General features: G+C 43.6%; 1 protein-coding gene across 3 annotated transcripts in view; it reads left to right on the forward strand.

Annotated features, from left to right (window-relative positions):
* Positions 1–628: 628 nt before the first annotated feature.
* Positions 629–16687, forward strand: part of KIAA0930 — a 61770-nt gene continuing 45711 nt past the window's right edge. For 2 of the 3 annotated variants that reach the window (XR_013838605.1, XM_079975354.1), the window contains exon 1: positions 632–911. Coding sequence is in view for 2 of the 3 variants with exons in the window: in XM_079975354.1 (XP_079831480.1) it covers positions 764–911 (148 nt within the window). In the remaining variant the exon portion in view is untranslated. Of the gene's footprint in view, positions 912–16687 lie in introns of all 3 variants that reach the window. The other variant, XM_079975355.1, reaches the window with a different exon arrangement.

Genomic DNA, 16687 nt, shown 5'->3' on the forward strand with positions numbered 1-16687 from the left:
TGAGGGCGGGGAGTGTGGCGAGGGCAGAGGGACGAGTCAAGGACCATCAGTATACTCTTCTGGGCATGATCCAGGTTCTCACGTAGCTGCATTGTTTTATACTTTCCGGATATCTCACGATCATCTTAAAAAGTGCGGTGTTCTATTTTATAAATCAAGCAGGAACAGGACTGGTTTCTTTTTGTTCTCTAAGGCATCTCTTATCGATAAAAGAACAAAATCGCACGAGCAAAGGGGGGAAGGGAGCTGGGAGGGAGGCCAGGCCGGGTCCCCTCCGCGTCTCGCCCGCCGGCCTCCCCTCCCTCCCTCCCTCCCTCCTCGTGTCGCCCGGACTTCAGCCGCCCGCCCGCCTTGTGGGCGCGCCCATCGGCGTCTCCTCCTCCTGGCCGCGTGTTGCAGGAAGTGCTGGGGGGGGGGCGCCTGGCGCCGCAGCCTCTCAGCTGATCGGGGAGGCGGAAGCAGAACCCCCGGGCCGGGCGCCGGACTTCATTCTGGGCACATCCATGGCAGAGCAGCCGAGCGCGCCTCTGCCCTTGCCGCGGGGTCCCCGGCTCAGCCCCTGACCAAAGCAGCCCTTGGCCGGAGACAGACTCGCCCTCTATTCTTCTCCGCGGAAGGCAGGAAAAAGACATCTCTATATCTGAAAGAAGATTCCTCGCCGACCTCGGAAGAGAGGAGGAAGGAAGGAAGGAGGGGGGCAGTCCTGCCGCCGGCTCCCCCTTCCCCGGCAGCCTGCGATGAGCGCATCTCGGGGGGCGTCGGCATGGCATCCTTCAGGCCCTTCGGCCAGGCTGGGCCGAGAGAAGACGAGGAGAAGGGAGGCGACTTGGACCGATCTCTCCAGCAGATGCTGCGGGCGATAGTGGAGGAGAGGAACCGCGTCAACATCCGCCAGGAGATCAGCGGGCTGGGTGAGTGAGGGAGGGAGGGAGGGAGTGAGTGGTCGGGGGCTTCCCCGCCAGGAAGAGGAGGGCGGACCCCCCCGCCAGGGCAGCTCTCTGCCCCGAGGCGCCTCCGTAGCGCTGAAACAGAATAAACGCCGCGCGTAGCTTTGTCTGGCCTTTGCCACCTTTTCAGACTGGAAGAGACAGACCAGCAGGGCCAAAGGCAGCCTGGTAGCCACAGAAACCTGGCAGCAGACCCTTCTTCGTGCCATGGAGAGAAGGGAGGAGGGGCAGTTCCTGTGCTGCGTTGCTCTGAGCGGGCGAGGCTGCTGTCAAAGGCACAGAACCAAGACATCGCTCTCTCTCTCTTGTTATAAAAGTGGCAGCCCAGTTTTGGGCTACTTTATAGATCCATATCTTTTAGGGTGTGAACCAGATGCAAAGGAGGCCTACTTAATTTCTAAGAAGAAGACATGCCAGTACCCAGGTCTGTTTGGAAACAGGCTCCTGAGATCTGCAAATCCTTCCGCCAGATTCCTGATAAGATTGAGCTCTTTGTCGATATTTAGTGGGGGAGGAAATGTACTCTGCACTTGCTCAAGGAGGCATTGGTTCCTGTCCCTCCTTGATAGGTTTCAAGGGGTGGGCCCAGGAGAATACGAGAGAATACAAGACTCCTTGTACTCCCCCCCCCCCAAAAAAAGATTTTTATTTACCTAAACAAGAAAAAGGTAATTTTAGGAGATAGTTTCATGACAAACTGCCCCTCCCCTCATGTTCACTTCAGGGATTCCTGCTCAGCTGATAAGCAGATGCTGAAAGCAGGGTGGGAATTTGTGTCTGCTGTTGATCGGTGAATATAACAGTGGCAAGCATGTCTTTATCTGTTAGCTAACCCACATCACATGCTCTTATGTAGGCAATCTTGAGGTATGAGAAACAGCATGCTAAGCAGTTCTTAGAAGCACTCTGCCTGTCAAAATATGGTTACTAGGCCCCAAAATCCACATGTTTGGGGTTTCTGTATATTGCTTCAATGTATAGTTGATGCCTGTTGCTCCCTTAACAATGCCAAAAACCACAATGGAGCAGTACATGACTGTCTTGAGGTTGCTTGTCTAGATTTGACAAAGTTTCTCTTATCTTCCGGTTGTTAAATTGATCAGGAGACCCTTGTAAGTGGCCACTAGTCCAACTGCTTGTGGCAAAAGAGAACTGTCTCCCCACAGAGAGGCCTTTGCAAGCGGTAAGAGAGTCTGGGTTCTGTTTTCCCTTCAGTCTGTGTTTGCATCAGGCTAGCAGAGATATCCCTGTCTGAGCTATTAAGCGTTTTTGTTGGGCTATTTACTAGTCTGAGATAGATGGTGGGAGAAGACAGCTAGATAGCAGGAAAGGGATGGAGAGTGTGCATTTCTGGGGGCTCACTGGAAAGCACTGCGGCAGCATTATAGCTTAATTGAAATCCACATGGCTTGGTTCTCCCTCTTTCCCCACCTCTTTTACTTACACACTTGTTCAGATAGCCAGCATAGAGCCTTTTCTTCATTGTCTCTCTTATCTCTGACTCATGGCTGTAATTTATGGTGCATGGATCCTATTGTCAGAGCAGGAGCCACAGGAGCATTTTGCATGTGCGGACTCTGCCTAACAGCTGAGATCTCACATCACATGGAAACAATCCATAGCCATCTGTGAGGGAATTTGATAAAGCAGCATTGATTTTATTTCTCTGGGAGAAAACAAACTGGAAAACAAAACTGAAGCTTTATGCTGAGAGAATAAAGCTGGCTGTGTACTTCTGTATCTAGAAAGCAATGCAAACAAGAGTATCTTTTTCTCTCCCCACATCCCACCCCCCAAAAAGAAATTGGACCGTGGCTGCTTCCTGTGTTGATCCAACACCTGCTGTGTGTTCTGAGGTCTATGTCTGGATAGGATCTGGCCTAATCTCTGTGTAAATAGGTTAAAAAGCAGGTCACTAAAATTCTCTATTTGATTGTTGGACCTATTAATTTGTGTGTCAAATATATTTTTGATAACCATTGATAAACAACACTACTGTTGCATTTACTGAAACAGTGTTTGGATTTCTTAAACTGTACAAAGGGGAAGGAGGGGTGATCTAGGTTAATTGGTGGCTGGGAGCCTGGAAAGACGATTGTCTTGTCTGCTTTGTTTCTTAGTCTTGCAGCTTGCTGAAAAAGAAAAAGGAATGTGAGCAGGAAGTTAATAAAGGTTTCTGCTTGCTTGTCAATTCCCCTGGTGGCAGAATTGTGGCATAAAGGCATCCTATTGCCTTGTTCCAGACTTCTGACAGGAGGACATGATTTTAACTCACTCCCCTTGCTCAGCAGACTGGATGATGTCACCACAGGTCTTGGCGGCCCATTGAGGTGTTGCCCTGAACATGTGCATCCTGCTGTTGCTCAGAGCTCCAACTGGCTGTATCTTAGTATCGGTTCTTTCTCTGTTGTATTTTTCCACGATAGCATCAGCCAGTACAGTGGTGCCCCGCAAGACGAATGCCTCGCAAGACAAAAAACCCGCTAGACGAAAGGGTTTTCCGTTTTGGAGGTGCTTCGCAAAACAAATTTCCTATGGGCTTGCTTCGCAAGACGAAAATGTCTTGCAAGTTTTTCCGACTTTCCTCCCTTCCCACCCCCTTTTTCTAAGCCGCTTATCTGCTTATCCGCTAAGCCGCTAAAAGCCGCTAAAAGCCGCTAAAAGCCGCTAATAGTGCTAATCCGCTAAGCTGTCAATGGCCTTGCTTCGCAAGACGAAAAAACCGCTAGACGAAGAGAGTCGCGGAACGGATTCTTTTCGTCTTGCGAGGCATCAGGCTCTGCATTCTTGTCTTTGATTTAAAGCGTAGCTTAGAAATATGCACAATTAGTCTCTCTCTCTCTCTCTCTCTCTCTCTCTCTCTCTCTCTCTCTCTCTCATATCCTCTGGCAGCTATAGAAAAGGACCCTTCCTACCATAAGATTTGAGTGATAGCCAATGTTAGTCATGCAGTATGACTTAGTTGAATATAACACCCCTTGCTTTCAGTATGATAAGCCTTTAGGACACTACCTTCAGATCCCCACCCCCTACATAATCTGCCACTTAGAGGAAGCAAACCCTGTACGCTGAGCTTAACAACAACAACATACCTCTTTAAATTCCTTATGGGTGAATATTCGGCTGCCATTCACTTGGAAGTGTAGCTCTTATTTTTCAGATTCGTGTGCGTGTGTTTAATTACTGTCAGTTGTATACAGGAAGTCACAGAGGGGTGAGCAATCTGTTCTTAGTATTTAACTCCCATTTTATTAGTAAGGAGAACTTGTGGTTTGCTTCTTCCGCTTGTGTTAATTCCCCTTAAGGAAAACAAGAGCTAAAATTTGGGGTGAACTATTCAGAAGGCCAACACATCTCAGTGAGACGTAACCCTATAGCTCTTCATCTGTTGTTTTCAGAGTTTAGAATTGTTTAAATATGAAACTACCTTACACAGCCAGACCTTTGATCTGCCCCATTGCCTGTGGTAGTCCAAAGTCTCAGTCAGAGCCCGCCCCCGCTCTTCCATAATATCCTTTAACTAAGGATGCCAGGGGTTCTAAGCATGCGCTCTGCTTCTGTTTTGTTGGGCTGCTTTAATGAAGGCATTCATGACAGTGCCATTTTTGGTGTGGCGACTTAGATCTCTTCCTGGCAGTAGAATGTGTTTTCTCTCTCTTTTTTTTAATTAATATTTATTGAAATTTTCCAAATAGTACAAAGACAAAAAAACAAACAAAAAAACAATTAAAAAAACACATAATATTTAAAAAAACAACCTTATTTTCCTTCACCTTATTTCTCAGACCTCCCCCCTCCCCTTCTTGTATTCCAGTTTATGTTATCCGCTCAACAAGTTCTTATCTTATTTCTCAACCTTAACTTAATAATTTGTTTAAATCATGCTGTTATTTTCCTTTTCTTCTTTCTTCCGTTCCTCAATTTATTTTTAAGAACCTTATATCTATTTAATTTAAAAAACCCAATTTTAACTTAATCTTAAACCTTTTTCCTAAAGTCGACCCAAATTTCCCTTCCACGATTTTCCCACATTCCATAAAGTTGCAAAAAATATATATAAAAAAAGAACTTAACAAATTATGTTTTAACACCCTTTGGATTCCCAAATCCCACCCTCCCTTTCCCGGTTTTGATCCCCAAACCAATGTCCATCAGTCCATCTATTCTCAACCTGGATCCCAAACTTCCGAGGCTCTTGGACCTCTCTCAATTTCTCTCTGCCGGTTTTTTTGACAGTCCTTTATATTCAACACCAACTCTCGAAGAAGCTCTGTCCCAATAATGTCCATTTTTCTTCCAAGCAGGCCTCTGTATTTAAAAGTGGAGCTCAAATTTTGTTTCCTAAATCTTTTAAGTCTATATGTTCCAAAAGCTCCAACTTCCATCTTAATCAAATTTGTGCTACCAGGCCTCTGGTCTAGCTTGATCTTCCACAACATTGTAGCTTCACCTTCATTTTCCACCAAATCCTCATATATCTCTTGTACCACTTTCTCAGATTTATCAGATTCCTTCTTCCCAGCTGCAACGGCTTCTGTTCCAACTTCAAGGGCTTTTGGTTCAACAACAAAGACTTGTGTCAAGTCTCTTCCTGTTCCAGTAAGATTATTTACTGTTTTATTCACTGTTATTACCCTTGTAGCCAAAATATCGCTCTGGTCCTGGAGCTCTCCCTGGAGTTCCTGGAGCTTTCCCAGGAGATAGAAGGTCCTATTCAGCTCACTGAGTAATTTTCCACCTGCAGCCATTTCTTGCGGTGTCTCAAAAATCCCCTCTAGGGGGATTATGTTTACTTAGTATCTTTCCAGTTTCAATCCAAAAGTCCAATGTAACTTATTTTCCTTTGTTCCCAACAATTTGTATCCAAATTAAAGAAAATCTAACCAGCAGAGTCACCAGAAACAAAGTTTCCTTTTATTCCCCAACTTTGACAGCTAATTTGACAGCTGTCAAAGTCTTCTGTATCTTTTTGACAGGCTCTCTCACGGATCACTCCCGGGTCTCGGGGGGTTACACTTTAACTTTCCAAACCGACTCTTATCCTCCAGCAAAATTAATTGTACTGTTCAATCACGAAATTAATAATTTTTCTTCAAAAAAGACGAAGATGTTTCTCTCAACTTTAGTTGTCTAATCCTTGCTTTAGATTATCTACAAGGCGGGGGGGGGCGGACTTCCTTTTTACACCTCCCCCGATCGTGCTGAATTTAAAAGAAGAAATTTCCCTTTTAAGTCCAATTTCTGTATTACTCACGGGTTGTTGCTTTCAGTCCGAATGTTCAAAGGAAAAAGTCAGCGCTCTCCGTCCATGGCATGCAGCTTCACTCAGCAGGGGAAGCAAAAGACTCTCAGCACCGCGCCGCTCCCCGTCCCCCGTTCCATGGCCTTTAAAAAGGCTCCTTTGCGGGTCGGGGGGGGCGCTAATGGTGCCCACCGAGTTACCAAGTCCACAGGCATCCGCGCCTGTGGTTTTTAAGGGTCCCCGCGTCGCCGGCGCGGCAGAACCCGATCCCTACTGAGCCGATTCCCTCCGGAGCTCGGAGGGAATCCGCCATTAGGCGATGGCGCTAACCCGGAAGTAGTAGAATGTGTTTTCTCTTCTATTAATGCAAGATGCCAGAGGTCCAAAGAAAAGCCCACATATAACTTTGGCTGCAGTTCAGTACTTTTTTAAAAAATGCAGTCAGTTCTGTGGTAGAACTCCCTGGGCTGCATTTGGAGGAACTCCAGAATTTAAATGATCATTATTTAGATCTCACTTCTATTATTAGTGATGGAAAAGTGCTGAGTGGGGCTTCCAGGGATACCTTGTTTCAGAATTAGTAAGCCTCCATTGGGCTGCTGCCAAACCCCAACAGGCAGGTCCACTTTAGAGGAATTGATTTAAGGGGACTGCAGAGCATTTGCAAATCCAGTTGAAGGGCATGACAGCTTTGGGTGCTCAACAGCTCTGAAGATCAATAATGGAGCCAGCAACTGAAATGTGCAAGATCGGTCATAAACATGTTCTTCTAGATGCTTTGTAGCAGTATTCAGTAGCAGTATTCAGATGGAATATGAAACCATGGGTTAGTACTGCTAAGAACTACGCTAGCAGTCCCTGGGTTCCCCTGCTCCCCATTTACCAGTTCCCCTCCAGCAATAGCCGTGAAGATGGGATGGAAAGCACCTGCTTCTGTTATGATGTGCTGCAGTTTAGTGTGGCATCTGAACTCTGAATTGTGGTTAATCTAAACTATGGTTTGTAAAAATGAGCCACCTTCATTAACTGCAGTTGGAAGTTGGCTTGCTTTCACTACCCATACTTAAGATTAACCACTTTTGTGGTGTCTTAAGGTTATGTGAAGCACAAATTCATAGAGCTGGTAGACAATGGTGTGAGTTTTCCAGAAAAAAATCATTGACCTAAATTGACCACCTTGATATATCCTATAAAAGTGCAGTTTATAAATATTTCCAGTGCATTTTTTTCTGGGGATACTCAAGGATATGCAGGACTGGCACCTCCTCCCCCCCCCCCCGAAGAAAAGCACCGAGTATTTCAATAAGTAAACACATACAGTACATAAATAATAAAGTTGGTGAAGTGAACCATGTTAATTTTATGTGCTGTGTAAATATCTTGAAATGTTTTCCCAATAGTGAAAAGTTTTTGAACTGTAATGCTTAATTGGGGTCTGAATAAGTAAAATATGCTTCATGTAGCTTAAATGTCACAAAATATTGAATCCAATTCAAAGCTTTGCCTGTAATTTTTTTTGCTGAAATACTTTTATGCTCTTGAAAATTTCAAACAGTGTAAGCAATGTCTTAAGATATTGAAGGTATTTAACACACTAATTTTATATTTCCTCAATATTTATGCTTTTGCACCTATTATATATACAGCCAAAATGCATCTTAAAAACTTGACTGGTATGCCCAATCTGTGGGCAAGAGGGTATCTGGGTCACTCTGGTTCTTTTCTGTTGCCACTTACCTTTTGCAACAGGGGTTCTGCTGGCCTTTGAGCAATAAATGTCTAGTGCCACCATCCTCGCCTCTTTAACTAGCAAGTATTCCCAAGGCAGGGACGCGAGTGGCGCTGTGGGTAAAACCTCAGTGCCTAGGACTTGCTGATCGTAAGGTTGGCGGTTCAAATCCCCGCGGCGGGGTGAGCTCCCGTCTTTCGGTCCCAGCTCCTGCCCACCTAGCAGTTCAAAAGCACCCCTAAATGCAAGTAGATAAATAGGTACCGCTTTCTAGTGGGAAGGTAAACGGCGTTTCCGTGTGCGGCGCTGGTGCTGGCTCACCAGCTGCAGCTTCGTCACGCTGGCCACGTGACCCGGAAGTATCTTCGGACGGTGCTGGCCCCTGGCCTCTTAAGTGAGATGGGCGCACAACCCTAGAGTCGGACACGACTGGCCCATACGGGCAGGGGTACCTTTACCTTTACCTTTATTCCCAAGGCACTTGCCGTGTCAGGGCATGGCATGGCAGAGACAATAATGGCTTTCATGATTTGACAGGGAAAAGTGATCTAGAGTGGCTGCAATTTTGTCAAGGTGATTGCTTCAGCTCTGTACGTATCCATAACGCTCTATGCCGCAATGCTTTGTCTACCAGCTAGCTTTTAGATGCTTTCATCTTCCTAAACCTGGTTTGCTGGTCTGCTTCTGAGCCACCTTCCCCTTTCAATGCGCATGCAGTTTGTTAAAACAGGAAGTGAGTATTAAAACACATTGCTAAGAAAAGTCTAAAATTAATTTTCCCGATTAGAAACTAGACATTTTCCCGATCAGAACAACAGAAACTCAACCATCTTGGTATGACATATCCTCTTTTTGTGCAAAAGTGTCACTGACAGTGACCACTATGGCAAGGGGGGGGGCGCATTCTGTGTCATGCTTTCTACTCTGCCACACTTTTGCCAGAGGGGACCATTGCCAATGGAACCCAAGCAGGAGCCCTAACACATTCTCTGCATCTGACAAAAATTAACTTGGCGTTTGGAAAACATGGTGTTTACAAAGCAAAACAACAGCCCCTTTTGCTCAGGAGTTCCCAGTCTAGATTTTAGATTGGGAAGGGCATAAGTCAAGGAAGGAGAGAAGTGGCAGTTGTACATACAGCTAATCCATTTTTTGTTGTTCTGGAATAAGATTCTGTGTAATCAAGAAGTATCTGGGCAATGAGTTACTATGACTTTATTCAATTGTATTAATTGTTTTGACGAGTTTGTTGCTGCTGTTTGCTTTGTATTTTTTAAAAAAGACTATTATGATTACTCTGAGCCACTCTGAGCTCAACATTTGTCACTGGAAAAGCAGAATGCAAATATTAAATTAACTCAACATACATAAGGTTAGTTTCAGTTGAAGATCAGTATAAATCCTTTTGATTTTACTATTGGCCTATTATGAGGTAGAAGGTGAAGCCTATTTCTGGTGTGTCTGTAACTGCTTGCTCTGCAAGATCTTGTGAATATGTTTTTAGATTACTCCTATCCTCTCTTGTTCAACTAACAATTAGGTAAAGGTAAAGGGACCCCTGACCATTAGGTTCAGTCGTGGCCGACTCTGGGGTTGCGGCGCTCATCTCGCTTTATTGGCTGTGGAAGCCGGCGTACAGCTTCCAGGTCATGTGGCCAGCATGACGAAGCTGCTTCTAGCAAACCAGAGCAGCGCACAGAAACACCGTTTACCTTCCCACGGGAGCAGTACCTATTTATCTACTTGCACTTTGAGGTGCTTTCTTTTTTTTTTTTTTAAATTTATTCAAATTTTAAAGGTTACTTCCGGGTTAGCGCCATCGACTAATGGCGGATTCCCTCCGAGCTCCGGAGGGAATCGGCTCCGCAGGATCGGGTCTTTTCCGCGGCGGCGACGCGGGGACCCTTAAAAATCACAGGCGCGGATGCCTGTGAACCTGGTGACTCGGCGGGCACCATTTGCGCCCCCCCAAACTGCGAAGGAGCCTTTTTAAAGGCTTTGGAACGGGGACGGGGTGCGGCGCGGTGCTGAGAGTACATTGCTCCTTCTGCGGAGTGAAGCCGCAAGCCATTGTCGGAGAGCGCTGACTTTTTCCTTGGAATAATTGGACTTTAAAGTAAAAACCCGTGAGTAAGAAGGAATCCGGAATTTAAAAAATCTTTGTTAAATTAGGAACGAGTGGGGAAGGGTTAAAAAGGAAGTCCGCCCCCCCTTTTGTAGATAATTTAAAGCAAAGAACTTGCTATCTAAGGTCGAGAGGATTCTTTCTTTCCTTTTCTAAAAGACTTCAACCTTCATGGTTTGATACTATAAGAAATTTTACTGGAGTATAAAAGATTAACTTTGGGAGCTGAAGTTTCACCCCCCCGGACCCGGGAGTGTCCCGCGAGAGAGCCTGTTGATGAAGTACTGAGAAATTTGACAGCTGTCAAATTGGCTGTCAGAGGGAAAAAGAGAACTTTGTTTCTGTCGCTTCTGCTGGTTATATTTGTTACAATTTGTTGAGAATAAAGAAGGACTGATACAAATTAAATTGACTATTGGATGTGAGCTGAAAAACACTAAGAAACTAAAATCCCCCTAGAGGGGGTTTAGGACATTACAAGAATGGCTGGAGGAAGGAAAATTCTGACTGAGCTGGATAGAACATTTGTTCTCTTGGGAAAGCTACAAGGTGAAATTGATGTTTTGGCTACAAGCGTCATAACTCTGGCCTCAGCAGTAAACAATTTTGTTGAGGTTGATAAGGATTCGAAGCAGGAAGCTCATACAACTGGACAAATAGAGAAACTTGAGAGTTATGAGAATATGGAGAAGGAGACATATGCTGTCCCTGAAGAAAAGGAAGGAGGAGCTATAATTTCGCAGATGTCAAATGAGAGTTGCAATTTGTGGCCTGACAGGAAGGCAACAAAGGAAAATAATAACTTGATGTGGAAAGCCTGGCCTGAATTGGTGAGTCTAAAACCGAGAGATCCCTTTATGTGGAGATCTGAAGACCGAAGGATTATAAATTTGATCAAGGTGGAAGTTGGAGCTGTGGGGGCATTTGGACTTGAAAGGAGTATGTTTGAGTACCCCTTAGGCTCTATTTTTAAGCATGGAGGGCTGGCTGGAAAAAATATGGATCCTGTTGGGCCGAAGCCTCTCCGAAATTTGGGGTTCAATATTAAGGACTATCAAAAAGGCCGGCAGAGAGGAACTGAAAGAGATTTAAAAGCCTCGGATGTGAGATCTCCAGGCTAAACAAGATATTGAACTGATGAACACTTGTTGGGGACTGAAACCGGAAAGGGGGTGGGTGGAGTCTGGGAATCCAAAGGGTATATAATTATAACTTGCTTTGTTTTTATTTTGTTTTGCTATTTGCTTGGAACTGGGGAAAGCCGTGGAAGGGAAATTTTGGTCGACTTTAGGAAAAATGTTTAAGAATGAGCAATGAGGTTTAAGTACTGATGTTTAAATTTGGATAATAAGGATTTGCTGAATTAATAATTTAAATTGGAATACAAGAAGGGGAGGTGTGAGGAGGTCTGAGGAATAAGTTAAATGAAAATAAGTAATTGGAATTTTATGTGTTTTTAAATGTTTTTTTCTCTCTTTCTTTTTTTTAAATTTTGGATCTTTGTATTTTTGTTATTTTTTGTTTAATTGTTGTTTTTGTGTGTTTTTATTGAAAATGCCAATAAATATTCATTTAAAAAAAACAAAAAGAAAAAAGAGAAAAAGAAAAATAAAAAAGACAGAAAAAATACAATCAATTAAAAAAGAACAAATCAAACCTTTACATAGCTTTCTTTCCTTTACTTATTTCCTTGACCTCCTCACACCTCCCATTTTTGTATTCTAATTCAAATTATTATTTCAGCAAATCCTTCCAACCTTGTTTTTATCTTAATAATTTGTCTTAATATACCATAATTTTACATTCTCTCTTTCACCAACTCATTTTTACTTAATCCTTTATGTCATTTCTACTAAAACCACATAATTTTCTTTTTCCAACATCTTTCTAGCGATCCTTAATTTTGCAATATTTTTGAAGATAAATTTTGAATTTTTTCCAATCTTCTTCCACCGACTCTTCTCCTTGGTCCCGGATTCTGCCAGTCATCTCAGCCAGTTCCATGTACTCCATCACCTTCATCTGCCATTCTTCCCGGGTGCGTAGATCTTGTGTCTTCCAATACTTTGCGATGAGTATTCTTGCTGCTCTTGTAGCGTACATAAAAAAGTTCTATCCTCCTTTCGCACCAATTGGCCGACCATGCCCAAGAGAAAGGCCTCTGGTTTCTTCAGAAAGGTATATTTAAATACCTTTTTCATTTCATTATAAATCATCTCCCAGAAGGTCTTAATCTTTGGGGTTGTCCACCAAAGGTGAAAGAATGTACCTTCAATCTCTTTACATTTCCAACATTTATTACCGGGCAAATGATAAATTTTTGCAAGCTTGACTGGTGTTAAGTAGCACCTGTAAATCATTTTCATTATATTCTCTCTTAAGGCATTACATGCCGTAAACTTCATACCTGTGGTCCATAATTTTCCCCAGTCAGCCATCATAATGTTATGTCCAACATCTTGTGCCCATTTAATCATAACAGATTTAACCATTTCATCCTGTGTATTCCATTTCAACAGCAAGTTATACATTCTTGACAAATTCTTAGTTTTAGGATCTAACAATTGTTAGATCACTTTGAGGTGCTTTCGAACTGCTAGTTTGGCAGGAGCAGGCACCAAGCAACGAGAGCTCACGCCGTCACGGGGATTTGAACCGCCGACCTTCTAATCAGCAAGTCCTAGGCTCTGTGGTTTAACCCACAGCGCCACCCGCGTCCCAATGTCATCTAACTATTAGATTCTAGCAATTCACTTTGACAGTTGAACCTCTTGATAATCTAGTGAGATTTGTGTAAAGTGCTCATTTGAGAATGGAGCAGATGCTGGAAGGCGTTGAAATAATAGGGATTTACACACACACACCCAGCCCTGGGAGTCCTCGTAAGGGAGCTGTGCCTGGAGGAAGAACTGTGAGGCTTCATCAGGCAAGGCCTCCTTCCACCTGCCTTGCCCCACCCTCCAGTCTCTGCTTCTCAATTTGTATTGTATTATTTTATGCACTGTGGCTTGCCGTTGTTTTATTGATTGTAGTTTAGAAATTATTTAGAGTGGGTTTCTGTTTTAATTTTTATATGCTGATATTTAATATTATTTTATAATATTCTAATGATTGTTGAATGTTATTTTATTTGATGTAGGTTGCTTATTTTAAAGTTATGTTTTATTATCACATTTTTGTATTGCATTAGATTGTTATAAGGTGTACATTCTTTGTTTCTTCAGCTTCTATTCTTGGGTATTGTAAGATAGAAAGACGGTATACAAATTAAAAGTGATGATGATGATGAGCAGGCAGTGGCAATTAAAGAGAACTGGAAACAGTTTGAAGAAGGTACAGAGTTCTGATCACTGCACCTCAAAACAGATAGTGTAGACCTATGACTATGATTCTATGACAACAGAGGGTTTTCTTCCTCAGAACACTGGAATTCATGGTCATCTGATTAACCAGCTTGGCAGGAAGTTCAGGACAGATAAAATGAATAGCCTCAGTTTATGAACTTCTATGCTGCAAACAGCGGTTCTCCACCTGTGGGTCCCCAGATGTTGTTGGACTACAACTCCCATCATCCCTGAGCTCTGGCCTTGCTAGCTAGGGGTGATGGGAGTTGTAGTTCAGCAACATCTGGAGACCCACAGGTTGAGAAAGACTGCTTAGAAGATGACTAGGTTTGATGGCTTTAAAGGGAAATTCATTAGACAAGTCTGTCATTGACTATTAGCTGTGTTTGATGGTGGCTGTATGCAGCTTCCAGGGATGATATGCCACTCAATTTCACTTGCCAGGGGGAAGAGCAACAGGCCCTACTTCTGCCCTTCCCAGAGGCATTTGGTGGGTCACTGTGGGAAAGGGGCACAGGGCTAGAGGGAGTCCTGAGCTAGAGGGAGCTTTGGTCCAGCCCAGCAGGGCTCTTTTTATATTTTTATTGTATGTATTTAAATGGCTATCATGCCCCATCTGGCAAACAGCTGTCTAAAACAAAAAGATGTGAGATATAACTGGAGAAAAATAGTTTTGGAGGGTTGACGTGACCTCTGCTGCAAGTGTGTAGAATTTTAGATTATGGAAGAAGGGATTGCTGCCACCTTTTCCACTTTCAGTTCTGGCCTAGTTTTCCCTTGTGTCTGGGTTGTATTGCCTCAGGCCAAGGCAGTGTAGAATGGTTTTTAAAGTCATTTTTGTAAAATAATTATGATCAGACTAGATATTGTCTGTTCTAACTGGAATGACAATCTTTCTCCCCACCCCCCACCCCAGTCAAGCAGTTTAGGATCCAAACTGCAGCTTGTAGATCCAGTGGTTCCCCCCCTTCTTTCTTTCTTTCTTTCTTTCTTTCTTTCTTTCTTTCTTTCTTTCTTTCTTATGCTTACATCCAAACCCTACATGAATATATTAAAAGCCAAAACCACGATATAAAACCTAAAGCAAAACAAACAACACCTTATATTTTTATCATGGATAGGGTCCAAATGGCAGCAGGAACAGATTAAGTGCATAGACCTCCCGCCTCCTGCCCAAAGGTCTGGCTGTTCAGATGATGATATTGGTGAAAAGCACTAGCTTCAGCTAGTGAGACAAATCAGAACTGGCCATGATAATTCTCGCACTAGATCCATTCACATTGGATTACTGTGGGTTCTCTACAGGTGTGCTAAGAGGGAGAAGCAGTTTCTAGTGAATGGAAATTATCTCCCCATCCTTGAACAAGGCAGTCTCCTCTTCCTCATCAGCCAAGGGATGGTTGGGAGTGGACCCCCTTGCGAAGAAGAAATCGGAGACCACTATATGCCCCCAACAGTTCCTGTGAAGGCCTGGCCTGGCCTGCCACACACCTGATGTCATATATGATGTTGTGTATGAAGTCAGGTGTATGGCAGGTGGGTGTGACTTCCCCCAACAACCTCTTGGGCCAAGGTTTGATCAAGAACCAGAGGTTCCTTGCCCTTGCAGGCGCCTTTTAAAGATGCTTTGGAAATTGCTGCTGTTGCAAAATGTCTCTGAGTGGAGCTGGAGATCAAAGAATATTCAGTAGTTCATCCGATGCTACCTCAAACTGGTTGGCTGTCCTTTTCCAGGCTCAGTTTAAAGTGCTTTCAAAGTTATGCTAGCCTTTAAAAATCCCTGAATGATCCACAGCTAGGACAACTCCTCTTTCCACACATGAAGCCGACTGATTTCTAAGCTTAGTTTCAGAGGCCCTGCTCTTTGGCACCCCCAGAGAGACCACAGGCAGCTACAGAGCCTTTGGGCAGCAGCCCTAGCATTCTGCAATTCCTTCCCTGAGAAGATGTGTTGGACTCCTGCTCTTCTTGTTTCCAGCTGAGCTTTAAAAACTCTCCCAATTAAAGCAAGCTTTTAATCTTTAGCCATTTTGTGTTAGTTTGCTGCTGCTTTTTATTTCTTTTTCTTTTGTAATTGCATGTACTAAATTTAGTGATTATTTTAACATTATTTGGGTCTTGTAAGATGCTGTGGATATAATTGTTTATAGAAAAGTGGGATACGAATTGTATAAATAAAATAGGCAAGGGCAATGATTTTCCTTTTTCGTTCATCAGATGGTTTCTAAGCTGTTTTTAAAGCTCCCTTCAATGCAGCATCTGCCTTAGGCGTCCCTTTAAATGATTCTCTTTGTATCTCAGCATTTTAATCTTAAAACCAAAGATTTTGAGCAAACCTGTAATTAAGAGTACAAAGGCTTCTGGTTGAGAAAGAGATTCAGCATGCTGGATGCCCTTTAATTGGAAATATTCTTAATTGCTTTGAGAGGGAAAGCAAGGAAATAAGGGGTGTTCTGGTGTACTAAGCTAAGCAAGATTTAGCTGAGCAACTTCTCTGAACCAGGAATCAAGGTTAAGCTCTCTCTCTGCTCACTAACCACAGGCTATTGCCAAGATCAGCTTATGGTTAGTGAGAAGAGAGAGCTTGACCCAGAGCCCTAGATATGGGGGAGGAGGGGCTAGCCAGGATTTTTGCCCCAGGTGAAGCCTCCAGAGGCGCATCATTGAGGGTCCCAGCCTCTGTGTGTGTACGCAAATGCACGTGGGTGTGCCAAACTAGGTCTTTCACCTATGAGAAATAAAGCCTAGTTTTGCCCCCAGCTTGACCATATTGGACAACATCACTGAACCAAGCCTTGGCTTCGCTCAGTGCATTGCAGCAGTGAAAGGTACCAGGGAGGGGCACTGTGTCTGGGAGCTCACACAGTCTCATTAGGTCAAGTTTTGGCTTAGTGCGCCTTGCAAACCAGACCAGTACAGTATTTTAGATTACATTTGGAACAAATAAATAGTTCAGCTTTACTTTAGCTTGCTTATGGAGCAGGTTCAATGGATTGTGGACATTTTAAGGCTGGCATTTTAAAGAGTGTTGTATAGCATTTAATTGGTGGGTGAAATTAAACTGTTTCCAGGAAGCTTGTAGAAAGTAAAGGAAAGATGCCTAGATAAGTGACTTCCTATTGTTCCCCTTTTTCTTTCACCACTTACCTTAGATGGGAGGTTGAAAGGGGAAAAGTTCTAAATGTATTTGGGGTGAGAGCAGCTCCTGAAACTTAATCCCCCCATGGGTGCCAACTTGAATAAAATATGGGGGGCAGGTAAGCCCCACCCTACATAATCAGTCCCAAGATGTAGTGCATA

This window comes from Podarcis cretensis (genome assembly GCF_951804945.1).
Source record: "Podarcis cretensis genome assembly, chromosome: 5".
Taxonomy (NCBI): Eukaryota; Metazoa; Chordata; class Lepidosauria; order Squamata; family Lacertidae; genus Podarcis; species Podarcis cretensis.